This window comes from Agelaius phoeniceus, chromosome 16 (genome assembly GCF_051311805.1).
Source record: "Agelaius phoeniceus isolate bAgePho1 chromosome 16, bAgePho1.hap1, whole genome shotgun sequence".
In the NCBI taxonomy this organism is placed as follows: domain Eukaryota; kingdom Metazoa; phylum Chordata; class Aves; order Passeriformes; family Icteridae; genus Agelaius; species Agelaius phoeniceus.
The window spans coordinates 6998769-7017847 of NC_135280.1; the positions used below are offsets into that span (position 1 = coordinate 6998769).

A 19079-nucleotide genomic window follows, 5' to 3' on the forward strand; every position below is an offset into this window, starting at 1 on the left:
ATTCGTGGAAGAAAATTGAGACGACCAAATAATATCCATGAAAAAAGTAACTAGCACAAAGGAACACTGGGAAACTGCACTGGCCAAACAATTCTAGAAAATAATCACTTCTCTGAAAGGGATTCTAGACAGGCTGAAAACTGAAAAGACACTCTTCAGATACTGTTATAGCGATGATGTTGCTATTGAAATTTTCCTCTCTATTCTGAAAGCAAAGATCTTTCATGTAGGGCTCAGGGACTTTTGTCTCAGAGACAGCTGGGCAGATCACAACCCCTTTGCTTCATACATACCCAACTAAACAGGTTGTCAGAATCTTGCAGAATTGTAAGATTTTCTCTGGAAACAGAGCAGATGAAATACCCTCCCCCAACCAACTGTTCTGATGGATTGACATAATATTATTTTACCTCCTATAGCAACAAATTCACTGTGTGATTTTTTTACCAAACAACAACAGATCAGATATTCTGGAGATAACATGGCTATTATTTCCCCTAATTGGTTTGCTATGCAAACAATACCTGAACAGTTAAAAGGATACTTTTAATTTTTTTCTTTTGTTTAGTGCTCCAACGATGAAACTCTATCACAGAGAGTGTCTACAGGTAAGATAACAAGTTATTGCTTTTAAACAGTCATTAAAGACAAAGACACTTCTTCAGAAGTTAGTGTGCTTCATTTCATCTGACTCTTCAGATCAAGCATATCAGATAGTGGGGACTTTTGTCTTGCCCTACATCACATGAAGAAGCTGGTGTTTTCTGCTTCAATCAGAGGAAATTTGACATGACTCTGTTCTTTTTGCCTATCTGGCCACTTATCTTGTTTCGTTTGCAAATATCATATGTATTCTCTTGAGATAAAAATAGTGCAAGATGATTAGTTAGGCAAGTTCATTTGACACCATTCCCCCTTCGTGACGCTGAAATCTAAAATCTGTATATGGTATACAACTTAAAGTATATATATGCAAGCTCAGCTCTGCTGGAGACACACTGCAAGTACCTTCCTCCCAACCTGACTGCTTCCTTACCCAGCCCAGAAGACCACAAAGGTAAGCTGATTAGATCTTCTGCTTTCAAAGAAACACAAAAGCAAAATGCTCCCTAAAGGGAAAGCAGTTAAAGTATCTATTCTTATTTCAGCTTCCAGGATGTTGTATCTTTACAAGCTAACATAGAATAGAATCAGAATTTGGATCAGAGGATGGAACAGACAGGAACGATGTCCCTTGTCAAAAATGCTGTGATTTTTAGGTTTTCCTTCAACTCTTCCCCTTTTTAATCCTGTCAGCAGTGAGAATTAGGTGAACGGATGAGCTCAAAGTTACATTGCCTAATGCTGAGAGGGGAAAGTATTTTGCAGAAGAACCCACTGGGACAAAATAATTCAGTAGTAAAAGAAAAGTAACCCAGTTGCCTGAGCTGGGGAAGGATCCATTGCCATCAGTGGGAATGTGTGCCATCACTTTCTTAACCATTTCAGAGATATTCAGAAAGGAACTAAAATGATTGACAATTTCTTCTGCTGCAAACCAACAGGTACAGAGGCAGCCATTTCATATTTTAGAGGAAGTTTAAACCTGTGTTTAGATCTCAAACCAGTGCACAGACTATAAATGGGTATCACTAGTTGATTCCTTCTCAGTCCATGCTTAGACAGGAAGAATGATGTTGCTGAAGACCAGTTAGGGATTAATGAAAATATATTTCTATTCTCTCCTGGCTTTCAAGAATAACTTTTCTATGCCTTAGTCCCCTTCCTTCACTAACATGAATTAAGAGTAACATTGCAAGTTTTAAACTGTAATCTGTCTGCACTGGTATGTGCAGTTTACCAAACTGTAACTGCATCAATTCACTAAAAATTGATTAGAAATTCAGGCATTATGGCATTTTGTTAAGTGATACACATTGCACCGGCAAACTATTGCAGCTGTTGGTGGCTGAATGGGACAGAGTATTTTTCTCACATGAAAAGTCACTGTGTCAGAAGAAAACACCTCCTCCACTCTACTAAGAATGAATATTAAGTCATGATACTTCTGTTCTAAAGAGAACAATCTACTGAAATGCCAAAATCTGGGCAAAAATGGTGTTTATTATAACTTATAGGGAATACAAAAAGAAATGGACCTCAGAAAATACTGACAAAAACTTTTTTACAAAGCTCTCATGAAATGTAGTATTTCACTGATGCAGTAGCCCAGCAAGACACATTTATCATTGCAACTAAACAGGAGAGGAGCTTACTCTCCAAATTTACATGAGTAAAATTACTTTTACTAATTCTACACTAATATTTTCATTCTTTGTGAAGGTCACTACATGTACTGATAATAACACTAGATTTTTCATATTCCAATTACTCCAGATACAGTTCTAGGGGACATGCCAGCCTTATCTCTTATGTGTGCTGTAAATACATTCTGGGTTTTACTGAGTAATAATCCACCTCCAGGAAAACCCACAAAGCCATGAAGATGTGTGGTGCTGGACAGCCTGGATGTGCTGTCCCAGTGCAGCAGATCCTCCCGAAGCCCCACGCTCCCGCGTGCAGAATTCCTCCCTCATTCCCAGCTTTCAGTGCAAGCACCTGCTCCAGACATCTGTTACAGCGTGCTCCACTTGCCACCAGATGAATAATGTCTCCCCTATCACACACTGTCACTGCAGAACTTCAAATAGAGCCATGAAAGTAGGAGAGAAGTCATTTTAATGACTAAGTAGCTCACATTTAATTTATTTTACAGTTCAACAATGGCCATCACTGACATCCTCTCTGCTAAAGATATTGAATCTGCTCTCTCCAGCTGCCAGGGTAAGGAATGGTCGCTCTGCAGACAGAAGATGCATATCATTTTTATGTCTTAAGATGACATGCCTATCATTTTCCCCTCAGATTCCTTCCCTGTGAGATCTCTTTCTAAGCTGCATTACACTATAGTCCCTTAAATTCAAAAGGTCTCACAAGTGGTGAACAGCAATTAAATGACCACCATTTCAGTTAGGGCTGGCTTAACACTAAGCTGTCAGTGTCTAAACCTGTTAAAGACTTAAATTTAAAGTTGGCCTTGTCCTTCAAAATTTCAGAAAAAGCCTCAGCTGGCAGAATGAGAGTGTCATTTGTGAAGCAAGTATCAGTCTCACTTCTCTTAAGAACTGCTCAGTAAGATCAAGCCAATTTTCCAAATACTCAAAGATCTGATTTGTCTGTGAATTACTTACTCTTCTATCAAATTCTTCACCTAAGTAAGGACTCTGTGAAAATTAATGAAGAATTACAGAGTTGTTTGTAAGTCACAGCAGCACCTTCTCAATATTTATTATTAATTGCATGTGACACATTGCATAAATCCTGATTTAGCGGAATGTGCATTGTAGCAGAAAACTTCAAACTGGCTGAAAGGAAACATGACCAAAGGCACAGAGTGATTAAAAAGGGAAATTATCATCCACTGTATCTGCTCTTTTCCTACACCAGGGAACAAGAGAAAGAGGGCAGGCTGATGCTTAAAAAAAGACATACATATTCACAAGGAATACACACAGTAGTAGCAGCTTCAAAGAAGAATATTTAACAACTTCTGTTTCTTCCAGCTGATGATTCCTTCAACTACAAGTCTTTCTTCTCCATGGTTGGTTTAACCAGCAAAACTCCTGATCAGATAAAGAAAGTTTTTGGAATCCTTGATCAGGACAAGAGTGGTTTCATTGAAGAAGAGGAGCTGCAGTAAGTACTGTTCAGCTGCTCTGTTTCTTTAAACAACAAACAAAAACCTTAGAACTTGCTTGGTGTCCTTGAAGAAACCCTTGATGTTATTTTAAAAATAAAACACAAATTCTTGTCGTTTCTGGAATCTGTGTGGATTCCCTCGGATAACAAGAGCAGACATTACCTTCTGGGCCGTTTTAGAGAGCAAAACTCAAGCACAGCACCCTGTTGTATTTCAGGCTGTTCCTGAAGAATTTCTCCTCAAACGCCAGAGCCCTCACCTCGGCAGAGACCAAGGCTTTCCTGGCTGCAGGAGACACTGATGGTGATGGCAAAATTGGAGTGGAAGGTAAGACTTTGGGAAATTGATAAACTTTGTGGTTTAAAATGCACACATTTCAGGCTCCATTTAAACTGGGCCATGAAGAATACACACGAGTACTTTGGCCTGATACTTTCTGCCACAATTTTTGTATGAGCAAATACTCTTTTATTTTCATAGCTTTATTCCCGTTTGATCTCTGTTGTAGCAACAGAATATTTAGGCCCAGTGTAGAGTCTGGTCTACCAATCCATGATAACAGCTTTGGGGTTAATCCTGCAGTGTTTCTGATCCATAGACTCAATGTGCCAGATTCTTAAAAGATTCAGAACACCTTAATGTCTCAGAATTTCTATTTCAGCAGCGGATGTTCTGCACTTCTGGCCGTACAACATTTCCATTTTTAAACACATCTCTGCCTAAAGAAATTTATTTCTTTGTCTCCTATCAAACACTGGCCACTATTACTGGGTGCTTAATTCACTAATGTAAAATATGACTGGCATTGTTTCTCAAGGCTGCAACTGCAGCAGTGCAGCACAGGATTCTGTGCTGGAAAATTATCTGATAAGTTATGATCTGATTATCTGCCCACATTTCACTGGGCAGTCCTTTGAGAAACTCAATCAAATTCCTGAAGAAAACCTCACAGGGATGATGTGAACTAGTCAGGATATTTCTTTTAGAAACTGCAGCACAGAAAAATAGGACATTATGCATCATGTATTAGAGATGAAGTCACTGAAAACAGGGCTGTCTCAGCTGAACTAGGACAGGTGGCAAAAACTCCAACAGACACACGTGCTAATCTTAGCCAGATTTGGGAGGAGAGACAGATACACTGTTGGAGGAATTTGCTTTAGCAGCAGCTTTAGCAGCTTCTGTTTATGAGCCCCAAATAGGGCATTGTATTTTGCAGATCTTGGCCCTTAACCATTGAATCTCCCATTCTGGAATTACTTCACTACAGATATTTTCTATTTGGAATAACAAAACAAAAAAAAATGTCGCTGAGAGCTACAGGCTCTTCTTCCTTGGCTATTATCAGAGTTTGTAAAGGGGTAAAGATAGTTTACCTTTAAGTCAGGATTTCCCACAAATACAAATTTACAGACACACTCCTCCTCTCTGCACTTACTCTTTTTAAGGAGTGAAAAATCTGTTACGCCCCCAGAATCTCAGTTTAGCAGTAGCTTGTGCAGTGTTATAATAACTTTGGGAGCCCTCCATGCCTAGGAGTTTTAGTCATTTTTATCTATCTTTTTAAACGAGTCTATCTTTTCAACGAGTTTTATTCCCTGCTTTTCTCACTTTCTTCCTTGACAGAATTCCAGTCTCTGGTGAAGGCATAAACAGCAGTAGACCAAAGGCAACCTTGGACTGCCTCTGCCAATTACCTCGCCCAGCAAGCACCTCGCACTCAGCATGTGTTTGTACATTTTTGTATTGTTTCAGGCATTAACAGTTCCCCACACATGAAGTTCACACACCTGATTGCTGAGAAACCTTGCAATGTTTTGGTCACATGGCATTGTTACATTTCCATTGTAAAGAAGGCACTTTGTGATTTTCCACCACTGATAATGTTGATATTGTGGCTGGGAGAGGGAGAAAACAATTAAAAAATCAACTAAACAAAAAGACCCTTGGGAGAAAAAGCTGCTTAAAAATTTTGTTTAGGTTCTCCATCCTCATACTTGAGCATGCTGACTCACCAGACTCAGTTTTGATGATCTTAAACCATATCGTATCTTCTCAGGCTTAATTGTACTGATTTCATTGAGGTTTATTTCTGATTAATTCTCTGATACTTGAGGAAAAACAATGCTGAAGAGATAGCTAAAAATAATTCATATTAAGTCCCAACCCTGAGAAGGTGAGAAAAAAATTAAGACATTACAGAGGAGTTCACACCTGGCTCAAAGCACAGAACAAGTTTATGGGTAATTTTCCAAAATAAAGTAGTAGACCACAGTGTAATCATATTGCCAGAACGTGTTTATGGCCTAAAATGTGTCTCTCCCTTAAGAAGATTTATCTTTCATGAAATCTAAGGCAGCTGTGAGACAGAGGAGAAGGGTCTAATCCTACTCTGACACTGTCACAAGTCATGGTCCCCTTCCAACCTGGGCCACAGGCCTGGAGGTTTTTCCATGAATCATGAGCCTGTTGCTTATTGTCTCTTAACATGTACAAAACAATAATATTTGCCTAATCTGTGAATTTCTGTGTTTTCTACAGATGAAACTACAGCCAATCTTGCTGTTTGATTACCCTAAAGCTCTTACATTGTTAAATAATGGCCATTACTCAAGTCTTTCATTTATTATATGAATTATTATCTGTATGTTCCATAATAGCAGTAGTTTTCTTCAATATGAAAACTAAGAACAAGTCTTCCCTTTGAGAAGTGTCTTAAAGGACTTAGAGTTGATTATAGCATTGTCTTCATTAATGGACAAAGTAAATAATATTCATGGCTAGATGCAGACATCAGCAGGCTGAGTAGATGTTGTGCATCTCTGGCTGAGTGTGTCAGAAATTTCCCCACCCTGATTTAGCTGTTTCCTTCCCCATGTCCCATGCTGTGGCTCCAGCTCACAAGCTGACTGTAGTTTTATTACTCTTCACTAAAACTGAATGATAATTATGATTTGGCAGCTGTTTTGAAGAAGAGCAGAAACAAAGCCTTTGGAACTTTTATGTAACAGCCAGTGTTGGCATTTCCATGAATTGCAAGATGATTATGTGAGGCAAGCACAGCTCCCTCATTCCCAGGCATGGAAGAGAGCCGGTCGACCAATTTAAGATGCCGAATGCAAAAGAGGAATTCTAGCAATCAGACTCACTGAAGCCTTGGCAGAATTATAATGAATATAAATCCTAATTCTATCCCCCTGCCTTTGATGTTAAATCTGGGCTTAAATTATAGCTGCTGTTAATTGCAGCATTGAAATATTTTGCATAATGATGAGACTGGCTCCTTTTACCTTAATTATTTCCCCGTTGAAGAAAAAACCTGGGGCAATCTAGATCTGCAGCAATACCCAGATGTAATATATACATTGGCTCTTCACACTGCTGATCTCTAAACTATCCTGTCACTGGCTCACGAGCAGATGGCACACACAGCACCAGAAGTGACAGACCTGACACTGCATTCCTTGCACCTCTGAGACTCTCATGTGGAATGCAAGAAATGCAAGACTGCACAATGGCCCATCCTGTATTTCAGAGATGCTGAACAACTGCACATCACTGCCTTGTGCTGCCACAGGGGAATGAAGCATTCCCAAGAATCAGGAAATCCTTGTGTGTGCTGCAACTACACCTATGCTTATAAGAAAATCCATTCTTCTTAAATACTGGCAAGAAGATGTGTTTTAAATCTTATTAAAATCATTCAGCCATTTCATTCAAAGGAATTATAATAAAAATCCAAGAAGTCCCCAATTTAAAAAAAAGCCCATAGGCTTCAGCAAAAATACCACTACTCTCTATTAAGGTTTCTGTTGGCATTAGGATCCACATTTTAGATCCACATTTTAACCAAATTAGAAAAGAACATTTTTCAACTAAAGGAAACAAATTCAAAAAATGTGATGTTTTCTGGCAAGGTTCATTTTAATTAACTTAAGTCAGTGGCAGCTTTCAGTTTTTTATGGAACATCATGGAGTGTTCTCTGAATTTGACAATGCAATCATGCTAGAGAAAAACTTCAATTGCAGGATGTCCATGTGAATGCCAACTGAATTACCAAAGAGACACAGGGTTGGTACCACAATGTTACCATAATTAAGGTACAGAACCAGCGAGTAATTCCTGATGGAAAGGTCTGGAGGTCTCTGGAGGTTCTCTAAAAGTCTCTGGTCCAATCACTCCCTCAGAAGGGCAATTGCTCTAAGATGAGTTTGAGTATCACCAGGGAGAGAGGCTCTATAACCTCTCTGGTCAATGTGATAAATAAGGATTAAATCCTCTGCATCAAGCTGTTATGAATGAATTAAATAAATAAAACACTGCTGAGTACACAGTTAAAAACTAAAATTCTGTTAGAAATTGTTTATGCTACATCAAATCAGAAAGAATCTAACAACCCCTGGTATTTTCACATTGATCACCTGCTCTCAGGTTCAGAGTAAGACCATCCTACTCACTATAAAAATACTCAGTATAAATCTGCTTCATAGCTCCCAGCATAAAGGAGATGTGGTTTGTCTGTTTTACCTTCACTTAAGACAATTAAAGAGCAACCCAAATTGTGAGTGGTAGATCTGAACTCCACTAGAACTGTGAGTTCTCAGACACTTCAGTTCCTTGCTCACCTTGTGGGAGCAGTCTAATCTCTAATCCTCCCTATACTTCTTATGAAATAAAGATGTGCTATGATCTCTTTAAGGAGGAACAAAACACAAAGAAATCTACAGTCCTACACAAGTCCCTGGAAAAAGGACACAGAGGGCCAGGGTCACGATCCCAAACCCACCCTAGTGCTCCAGCCACTGAATTCACCATCTCTCTTAAACCAAAATTTTGAGTTGCCTTTAAAGAGGAGCAGAACCATGCATGAGACAAAACCTCCTGGTGTTTAGTGGAAGCTGGCTGCCCCCTAACTTCATGTTCCTTTGGAAATCCCAGTCCAAAAGCCATTTGTAAACTTGAGATTCAATTTCAGCTCTCCAACTGCTTGAAATCTCAGTCATCTTCTAACAAGTAGAGAGCACAGAAAGGGCAAGGGGATGTCAGAACATTCATTGCACACATAGACTGGTACAGTTTCTTCTTTGAGTTAGCAGCCAGCCCATGTGGAAAATCTTTGATGCAGCATCATCAGAGGTGCCTGGAACTCTTCACACAAACAGTGTGGGCAGAGGGGGCCAAGGCTGGATTAATTTCCTGGAATGAGTTACTGAAATAGACACATCTTGATTAAATCCCTGAACAGACACGTACCTAACATTTTCATGCTCAATTTTTCACATATTATAAAACATTTTAATAAGAGGATACCAGGGAGCATGACCTAAAGTGTTCACATTTTATGAAACCTAATTTCCCCATTAGTTTTGATCATAAGCACAGAAAGATGCCATTATATTGGTCTGGATTTTTTGGTACGCTTTCTGCACAAATATCTATAGAGCACATCAGCAGCTGAGATATGGCTACTCCAGAACTCTTGATTTGTTTGTCATCATGTCCTACACTTGTGAAAACAAGAAAATCAGTCTTATATATCAAGCTTCAGAAGAGAAAAACAGATCCCACTCCATTTACAATAGAAAGAGAAGATACACTTGGACAATGCCTTTCCCTGCAGTTACCAATTATTGACCCTAAATTCAAAGGGGAACTTCTGTCCAAGTAGAATATACAAATATTTGACTCAACAGGAATCACATCAGTTCCATCACAATGACATATTGATCAGCTGTATTTTCTAGACACTGACTTCCTGCTTCAACTCCCAGGCTTCCAGAACAAATTTATTTTATATTTGTAATGATATCCATAATGGACTGTAAAATTTAGCCAACATAAAAATGAACACAGTAAACTCTGATTTTGTTAGGCAAATGAAGTAACCTGTTCTTCTAAATCATCATGAAAGGCAAGTCCTCAGGAATTATCTCAGATTTTTCAGTCTACTCTGTTTATATTTCTGTTCTTTCAAGTGACTTGCTAGGCTAGATTTTTTTCTTATAAATACCTGTTCCTTCCTCTCTCCCCCTCTCATGAACCCCCTCCTGTTATCCTGTTCTCATCCTGGCCCTCGGTTTTCCCTCACCCGCAGTTCCGCAGAGCTGTCACGGCTGCACTTGCCTGTCTTTGGTGCCACCTTCGGGCAAGTGCTGGTTTGCACAGAAATACTCCAAAACTCTCCACTATAAATGCTTTGCAATCCCGGTGTGGGCTCCTCAAAAGGATTACTTGAATGATCAGTAATTCCCATACAATTATCAGATTTTCTCTGATCCCAGGCCATGCTCTTGATTATTTCCTAGGTTCCCAACCCAAAGGCACAGCTAGATTCCCAATGGAAAAACTGAATCATTTAATTTATATTTCCACCTGTTCAGGATAAAATGCCTTTAAAAGTAACTTGTTCAGTTGATTTTATATCACCCAGAAAAGTTAGTTTTCACAATTTTCAATTTACCACACTGCATGAGTTTGGAATTAACGTTCCAACTCCAAATAGTCAACGTTTCTCGTAAAAATTTCTCTCTGGAAGAAATCAAGGGGATCTGAGATAGATGAGGTTTTGCATTTATTTTCATGTACCTAATTTTTGTAGGACAGCAGCTTTATGCTATAGTGATTAGAGGATAGGCTTTGTTTTAAACTTTCCCATCACTCAAGTGTTATTTAAACCTGGCAATACTCCAGCCATGTTTATGTGTTAGTCAGTGTGAAATGTTCTCCCAATGGCTTTTTACACCTCTGGCCAGTATCAACTATTCTCAAGGCCATTAAGTTCCAATAAATTCCATGAGTTAGCTGACTGGGGGTTCCTATTAATATCCAGTAAGAGAAAAGCTGTAGTTTGAGCTTAGCTGCTGTTTGAGACCTTACAGAAGTTTGTCTTTTCAGTGCAGCAAGGAAGAAGCAAATATCATTGATTCACTGCTCTGTTTCCCTCCTGGCCATAACTGATCCACTCTCCTGAGTCCTGCTGAGCAGCTGACAACCTTCATTTTGTAAATGGACACAGTTACTAGGATGATTTTAAATGTGCACCATGCACTTAATTACTGCTGAGCAAATGCTGTCAAGATGAGACTTTTATAGCTAACCAAAGATTATATAACAACTTATTAAAAGTAATTTGGGCTGAAGAAGTTTTGTCTTTGAGCTTGTACTTGTATATCAGATATATCCATTACAAATGTATCAGTATTAGTATGTTTTGAAGACTACTAGGGCAACTGCAGGAGTAGTATTTCATGGGTAATTCATATCAGCACTGGATCCTTAAAAGTTAAAGTCTACTTTGAAGATGTCCATTTCTGGCTATCATTAAATTAAAAATATATGTATTTTTTCATTTATACAATAAAAAATTCATTTCACTAAAATATGTGCAAGCTGAGAGGATTTACTTCATATGGCACTAAACCTTACACATTGTCTAAAACACCATGCACATTCCTTTGGGATATAAATATCAATCTGATTAGCTAGCAGGTCTTGTCAGCCACAGCAACTTATCCCCTGGGGTATCTGAGCCATCACGTGCCTCTAGGACTTCTGTAAAAGGTCAGGAGGACTTAACTGAGGTCTATATAAGTCCTTCCCTATGTCATTTGAAAAATAATGAAGTCAAGAGGACTCTGCTGATCTTTTACCTGACAATATTTTCTGTTCTGGGTTGGGGGAAACTAAGTGGCCAGGTGAGTTCAATCTTTCCTCTGGAACTTTAGAAGACATCACAATAATTCACACCAAAAATGCACGGAAATAACCAAAGATGCCCAAATGCCAGGAAGTTCTATAAATACATTTGGCTTTGTCCTCAGCTCATCCACCTGAAGATATAACTGGAAATACCAGTGACTCAGATGCACAATGTCTGTCTGAACTGAAGGATAGAGCAGCTGGTTCCTGCAGGGCAGCTCACCTGCTCTGCCCTGGCACCTGGGCTCACCTCGGGGCCACCTCCATAGCTCAGAGAGCCAGAGCAGTGGCAACTCCACCCAACTCTACCCAACAGTACTTTTCATTTTGCAGTATTCTTGGCATGGCTCTTTCCAGTATCCTGACAGAAGCTGAAATTGCTGCTGGTCTACAGAGCTGTCAAGGTAATATTTATGTTTTAAATTTGGCTGTGCAGTTTATCTATCAAATTCCTTGCTACCCCAAAGTCCCAATTCCAATGGAAACAGAAAAATCTCTCTTACTAAAAACAGAAAAATGACTCAAGGTAATGGAACAGATGCAAGTTTTAATCTTGGCCAACCAAGCTACAGGTACCCACAATCATTTGTGCATTGCAGCAATTTTAAGGATTAAAAAATCCAAAGGCTGAATCCTGCGTCAAAAATCCTGTTTTTTCAGAGAATAATAATAAAACTACTGCTGATTTCAATATAAGCCAAATATTTATCATCAAGTTCTACAAATATGTCTTTCAGTGAAGTATCTATTTACAAGGGTATGTTCTTGCATGCTGAAGACCACAGTCATTATTTCATTACCTTCCTAGTTATGAGACATCATTGATGGAAAAATCCCATTTATCTGATATAAAATCAGGAAAATCAAAGACTGTTACTTGGTATTTGTAATTACCCTCACTGTACTGCAGAATAGTTTGCTGCTTTTTGATCAAAAAGCTAATTTTTTGGTTCCAGATTTTTGACTACTTTTCTTCATCTCTCCTTGTTTCCATCTGCTTATTTCAGCTGCTGATTCATTTGATTACAAAACCTTTTTTGTCAAAGTGGGTCTCAACTCCAAGTCCAAAGACCAAGTTGCCAAAGTCTTTGGAATTCTTGACCAGGACAGGAGTGGCTTTATTGAGGAAGAGGAACTGAAGTAAGTAAATAAAAAAAGTTACCAACAGGGTTGTGGTTTATCACTAAAAATGCATGATAAAATCAGAAATATTCCCTTTCCTCCTCCCCCTTTGGATGGGAGACAATCATGTGTTTGTGCACCTGTGTATGAGTGCTGGTGCTGGAGGAGCTGCAAGTCAAATAACAAAGGCAAGGCTGGATCACAATGGGGAAACTCTGACAGCACTGAAAATACTTGTTTCATATGGCAATAACTGACAGGCTGTGAAGGTAAAAATAGCAGTTCTGCTATAGCTGCTTTTTATTATTGTAAGATTTTTTTCACCAGACTGAATTCAAAGGGCCATTTTTCTTTCATCTTTCTTCTGTCACATGAATTCTACCTTGCAGATCACATTCATCAGACTTTGAAGTTAAAAGTAAGCTTAGAGAAACTCTTGCTGAGACTCTGCATCTTAGGAGAAAGAAGGAAGATAACAAGGGAGGGAAGATGAATCCTGCCACTACAGAGGATTATTTAATTTTGTCTTTTTAATTCAATGAAACCAAGATGTCATCAAGGATTTTTTTTTAGGCTGTGAAGCAGCATCCTCTCTCTTCCTTACCCTCACTCTCAACGAAGTTAGAGGAAGTTTTACCATTGAAATAGTTCTCAAGAACTGAATCATGCCTGAAATTTTGCAGCTATTACCAACCCAAACCCTGAACACTTTCAGTACTATGTCTCTCTCATTTGCTCTCTCACCTTTACCAGACTTTTCCTGAAGAATTTCTCAGCCAGTGCCAGAGCTTTGACTGACGCTGAGACCAAGGCATTCCTGGCAGCAGGGGACAGTGATGGAGATGGTAAAATTGGAGTGGATGGTAAGACTGCCCTTATCAAAATGATAACACCTGCCTTGGAGACTTCCTAAAGGCAGCTCTAGGCACCTGCCCTGCTCCATGTACTGGGTGTTATGGAGCTGATGCTGAGCTGCTCAGATCTGCTGTGTTACAGAGAGGATCTGACATAGAAACAAGTCTCTACTCTGCCCCTGGCTAAAGTGGTCAGAAAAGTCCCTTTTCTCATCTATGGACATTTTTTTCAGGAATGGAACCTAAATTCAGTCTATAATTTCACTGCTTTTTGCTAGTGAACTGTGATACAATGGGACACTTAAAAGCCACACTTCCTTTGCCTTAAGTATCTATTGTTAGGAATACACAATGTGCTGCCTTTAAGGAATGATTGTCAGAGGAAGTAGCATTAGTTTCCCATTTTAACTCTAAGAATTAGGAGAGAAATTTTGGGCTCTGTGATTACAAACAGAGGTCCCATTTTATTACTCTTTTTTCTTCTTTTTCAGAGTTTCAAGCACTGGTCAAATCATAGTCAGCAGTCAAGATAAAGACCAAGACATATGTGCCTTAAACAATCTTTCCTATTGCAAACCTGCCATTTATTTACACATTTTGTACCCTGAGAGGTCATGAACAATTGTTGGCAAGTGGTTTCATATTGCTGGAAAACATCTGAAGTGGTACAAGCACTACTTAAGCCATGCTGCCAGGTGTTTTAAGCAGAAGGTCTCTGCCACTGAGGGACTGAACTGGAATCCACTCTTCACATCTGAATTTAGGGCATTAAAGATATAAACATAAATATTAAGAGGAGAAATTGAAAGCATCTCTGTGGGCCATTGAACTTTCGATATTTGCATAAACAGCTAGCATATGTTGTAAAAAAACTCAGAATTAATAAAATGTCCAGGTGTAAAACCTGTTTCTGGTAACCAGTAGCAGTGGTATTTAATCAAGAGGTGTTTTAATATTCCATATGTTTTTCTGTCCTTCTTTATGCAAGTGATTGTATTTCAGAGCCTAAGTATATTGCAGGAGCTTGCACTAATTAAGTCATCAATTTAAGATCAGCTGGATCCAGGACTAATTTAGATTTCTGAAATAGCAATACATTCAGAATTCCCTAAGGAATCCCTCACCTTCATGCCCAGCCGATGGCACTATTGTTCCACTGCCGAGAAGCTAAAACACTGTTCTGTGTGCTCGAATGAACTCCAGACCTCTCCTGTGTCCCACCTGCCACTTCTGCAAAAAGCACTGCAAAAGCACCAGTCCCAGTGCTCCATAAGAGCAAATGGGGGAATGTTGCCTAAATAATCAACATTCTGCTGCTTTTCTTCTCAGCACTGAGAATAACACAAGGCCCACAGCTCACAGGGTTGTAAAACACATCAATGTTTGTAAGGAAAGTATCATAAAATAAAGAGTGCCATAAAAAACTGCTAAGAAAATTATCTTTTTTTCTTTACAGACAGATTGAAATAGGAAGACAGACATAAGGAATGGGGAGAATGCAAAATTTTGAGTAGGTTCTCAAAATTAAAGTTGATTTTGTACACTAGGTAAGGGTTCTGGTTGAAAAGCATGGGGGTGATGATGTCACCACAATTTTGTCATAGTATAAGCACACAGAGAAATCAAACTGGGCTATAAAAATGAACTCATTGCTAATAGTACCTAATGAAACACCACAGTGTATCAGGGTTTTGTCTTAGATATGTGATTAAAATAAACACACAGCCAAACAGCCTTTAAAAAAATCTAGATGGCTTTAACCATCCCAAACATTATACTTCCAACATTACAGTTGCTCTTTGAAAAAAATTGGTGCTCTTGAAAAGTCATTCTTGGACAATAATCTTGCAAAAACTGATATGAGTGTCTCATACTGTATTTGTTGGAGGTATTTAAGATGTTTCAATATTTGCAAATCAAAAATCTTAAGTTCAAAATTTCCTGCTGATGTTATTGTGGTTCTGATGCACAACATATTTATGATGAGACATTATGGAGAAGGAAGGAAATATCAATACAATGCTGGGGAAATCATCATATTACACAAAGTTAAAGCAATCTACAAGACTTTAATGAATATTCAATAATGTGTTCATCCTCTATATATTAGCCAAAAATATATTTCCATTAACTCTAATGAATGAATCAGGTCCTAATATTGTAGAATTTTCTATAAGAGTGAAAAAAGAATCATCCATCAAGCAAATTGACATTCATTATTTCAATGTCATCTCAGAAGAGCAATTAAAAAAGGGAATTTTGCAGAATTAATAACTGCAGCCTGACTGCAGGGCTAAAAGCTCTCATTATTGTCAGAAAATGCTTTGTTTCTCAGCTGATATTATGTTTTATGTTTCCATTGTGCAATATGGGTCACCCAGACATTTTCAAGCATTGTACCAACATTAATGGCTAAATAAGAGAGAAAGGCACAGACAGCTCAGATAACTTCTGAGATAGCAGGCAGCTCCTTTATTTAACCACACTTACTTCCACCCTGATTAGCCTGCTAGGCCTACAAATCTAAGACAATTTCACCACTTACCATTCCATTAAGAACAGTAAAAAATTCATGACAAGTTAAGTCTGGTATCAGCTTCAGTGATCACTCCAAGAAAGTTAAGAGCTTGTGACTAGAGAGGTTTTTAGACCTTTCCTTCTTCCAGCATTACCACTAACAGATCAGAGGAGAAAAATGCTGTTTTCTTTGCACAAGAATATACTCACTCAATTTCTTTTCCTCTCTTCCTCACATGGGCAGTCGGGTACTGTGAAATTTCTGTTACTACTTACCATGGGATTTAAGAAAGCTCTTCAAATTGTGCCTCAGCTGGAAATCCTGCTGCCTGGTCACAAACAGAGACTCCCAAACAGCTCCCTTAGAGTGAACAACACTGCTGGAATCAGACATTTGGAGGTCTGAGACCTTAAATATGGGATTGCCTCTTGTCAATGGAATTTTGTCACATGCTTGGTGCATGTGTTTTAACAGCTTGTCTGAACCTCCTTTCTTTAGCCCATTTCTGCTAAACAAGCGATTTTTGATGATTACTTACAATGAAGTTAACTCTAATTACCAGGTAATTTTACTTCAAACCTCACTAAGGCTTACACATCCTCCTACTGCTGAAATTAATGGCTGAAATCCCACTGAAATCAATGAGAACAGGCAGTGAATACAGAGGAGGTTGGAATTTGGTTTATTTTACCATGGTTCCTTACACTGTGGGTACAGTGAAATGCAGCCATGTGCAAAGAGCCTTTGGTAACAGTAGAGTAGAACTGTACTTATCCTTTACATGGCACAATAGCAGCATCCAGATTATTTCATAACCTCCAACATTAAGGCACAGTTATTACTAAAATAGAAAGGAACCCTGAACAATGTAGATTTTTAAAGATGGCTCTATCTGACACTGTCTATAACGCTGACAGCAGACAGAAACATGTTAGACAATTACATTTAGGGTCAGAGACAGAAAATTGCATTACTGTGTCTCAAAAGAACTTCCAAGTGCTTTTAAAGACAAACACAAATCAAATGCTGTCAGAAATCTTCCAGGACAGCTTTTTAAGTGAAAAAATATGTTTATCAGACCAGACTCTATGAATTAGTGACACTATTACTCAGCTATGTTAGTCTACTCTGCTGTCATTTTCAAACAGAAATCAAATTTACTCCCACAGACTGATAAGAACAGAATTTGAACTGAGGAAAGTTCACATGGGATTTCCCCTAAGGTGAGAGAAGTACCTGTTTTCCTTTAGCTCCAGACCCACTGTGCTGCAGAATCTATCTTGTATCGTGGGTTCTCTAGTCCAGATCAGTGCTCAGTGCTCTAGGTAATGTCCTCTACCTGCTGCAGGGACAGAAAGCTTTGTCACTGGTGCCTGGCTTGCCTCCTTCATTGCAGCAAAAAAGTCAAATACTACAGCACGTGCTCAGGCTTCTCTGTTAAAAACAGCCAAACAACAATTCCAATTAAATGCTGTAATGATTTCTTTATTTCTCTAGGATTAAAGCATTTGCCCTAAGAGACAACTTGAAGTGGCAGGATTGAATTCATTTTGTTGTCAAGGTCCTTTTCAGTGATTATGGCTGTGAACACACTAAGATTCTCTGCTGTCACCACTGAGACATCAACACTACTATCAACCACAGGGGTTACTGGGTATCTATTTTAGTTACTTCCAAACTCATTACAAAGGCAGAATCTGTTATCCAGGATCATGATACCGTTGGCCCTGACACAAGCAGGGCTGAAAGATGGACTTGTGTGGGTTTGAGAATAGCTGCTGCAGCATCTCTTTACACTCTTGTAGCTGGTCTCAGGTTAACACCTCTCCTCTGATCTCACCTGAGACAACTGCTGATGTTTCTTCTGCATCTGCCACAGCTTTGCTTGATTGCCACTGCTAATTAACTCTGTACTTTATGCAAACCAGAGCACAAAGGGTACGAGACCAGTCCACAACCTGTCAATGCTTTACCAAAACACAGCTTTCCTCTATACCTAGAGAAGTAAATAGCAATTGATTTGAAGACAATTGTCTCATATGTTTAGATTCCTAAAGAACCTAGAACCTTAGCAGGAACTTATCAACATGAATATTCTGTATTTCTCAGAATAACACCTTAAAGTTTCATTTTGGAAGGCTGAAAAAAAAGGCTTTAATTTTATTTAATAAAGACACCTCAGGTGAAAACAACACTAGGTATGCAAGTACATAAATATTCAGATGATCAACCCAATAGAACTTCTAGATGTCTCCTGTAGAACAAAAAAAAAATCCCCAAAACAACCAAACAAAACCTAATATTTTTACTTGAATTTCATAGGAATGAGTGCTAAACATTCCTGGAAACTGTGCAATACTAAGATTCTGTGTCAGATTTTGAGCTATTGTTAACTGCTCATTACTTAGCAGCTGTTGTTCTGGTTGATTTATTTGGTATTTTCATTATAGTGTTACATTGTTTGTATAGCATTTTTTAAAAAACCCTCCCATAGATTTCTAGTTTTTGAATGCATAAAGTAATTACAAACACCTAAGTTAACACATAACCAAGAAAGAAGGAAAACGGGCAGATAATTTAGATGTAAAATAGATTATCTCATTAAAATATCCCTTAATATACTAACCCCTGATTATTGCATTTTAATTGTAGTGGAGGGAAACCTGTACTTCAGATGAAGTGTCATTAATGAATAAATAAAACCCAGTAACCCTAGATTCCCACCTGTATCAATGTACAGTGACATCAACTTGATTCTGAAATTCAGCTCTTTTAGGCTTTTGTAGACCATCTTTCAGCCAGGATTAGCATCACTTTTGTTGCCAGCATTGAATTTCAAACATTAAAAGATCTCTTCAAAAGCAATCATAGCAATTATCTCACTTTTATTTGAGATCATATTTTAATATAATACTAATTCTGGCTATTCTACAACTGTTGAATGCACATAAAACCAGCTCAGCACTCTGCTATGCCCGAGTGCATGAGGTAACCAGATGTCATTCTTTGAACATTTGGTGCTCATATTTTTAAACAATGCCCAAATTAGTTGCAGATCCATTTTGAGCTTGAGCATTATATGCTCACCTTGATCTTGTCATTTTCCTCCTTTTCAATTCCCTTGTTCTCATAAACTGTCAAGAATTA

At 38.5% G+C, this 19079-nt stretch overlaps 2 protein-coding genes across 5 annotated transcripts; both read left to right on the top strand.

The window, feature by feature from the left end:
* The first annotated feature begins 445 nt into the window (after positions 1-445).
* On the top strand, positions 446-10217 carry LOC129127265 (parvalbumin, thymic). 4 transcript variants are annotated; one of them, XM_077186974.1, is made up of 6 exons: positions 446-608; positions 978-1057; positions 2756-2823; positions 3603-3735; positions 3957-4066; positions 5366-10217. In XM_077186974.1, the coding sequence occupies exons 1-6, from the start codon at positions 579-581 to the stop codon at positions 5389-5391; spliced, it is 447 nt and encodes a 148-aa protein (XP_077043089.1). In that variant the 5' UTR covers positions 446-578; the 3' UTR covers positions 5392-10217. The 4 variants fall into 4 exon arrangements, with proteins under 4 accessions (XP_077043089.1, XP_054499765.2, XP_077043090.1 ...); XM_054643790.2 differs by having other exon boundaries at positions 458-608; positions 964-1057; XM_077186975.1 differs by having other exon boundaries at positions 458-608; positions 983-1057.
* A 1528-nt stretch (positions 10218-11745) lies between these two features.
* LOC129127275 (parvalbumin beta-like) lies at positions 11746-13931 on the top strand. The gene is made up of 4 exons (XM_054643803.2): positions 11746-11842; positions 12446-12578; positions 13314-13423; positions 13906-13931. Exons 1-4 carry the CDS (start codon positions 11782-11784, stop codon positions 13929-13931), a joined length of 330 nt encoding a protein of 109 aa, XP_054499778.1. The 5' UTR covers positions 11746-11781.
* Positions 13932-19079: the final 5148 nt, after the last annotated feature.

What these genes read in the sequence shown, in the direction of transcription:
- LOC129127265 (XM_077186974.1), top strand. Translation starts at nt 579, where the DNA reads ATGAAACTCTATCACAGAGAGTGTCTACAG. An exon ending in TGCTCTCTCCAGCTGCCAGG is followed by an intron (nt 2,824 to 3,602) that starts GTAAGGAATGGT and finishes TGTTTCTTCCAG; the next exon opens with CTGATGATTCCTTCAACTAC. An exon ending in ATTGAAGAAGAGGAGCTGCA is followed by an intron (nt 3,736 to 3,956) that starts GTAAGTACTGTT and finishes GTTGTATTTCAG; the next exon opens with GCTGTTCCTGAAGAATTTCT.
- LOC129127275 (XM_054643803.2), top strand. Translation starts at nt 11,782, where the DNA reads ATGGCTCTTTCCAGTATCCTGACAGAAGCTGAAATTGCTGCTGGTCTA. An exon ending in ATTGAGGAAGAGGAACTGAA is followed by an intron (nt 12,579 to 13,313) that starts GTAAGTAAATAA and finishes CACCTTTACCAG; the next exon opens with ACTTTTCCTGAAGAATTTCT. An exon ending in TGGTAAAATTGGAGTGGATG is followed by an intron (nt 13,424 to 13,905) that starts GTAAGACTGCCC and finishes CTTCTTTTTCAG; the next exon opens with AGTTTCAAGCACTGGTCAAA.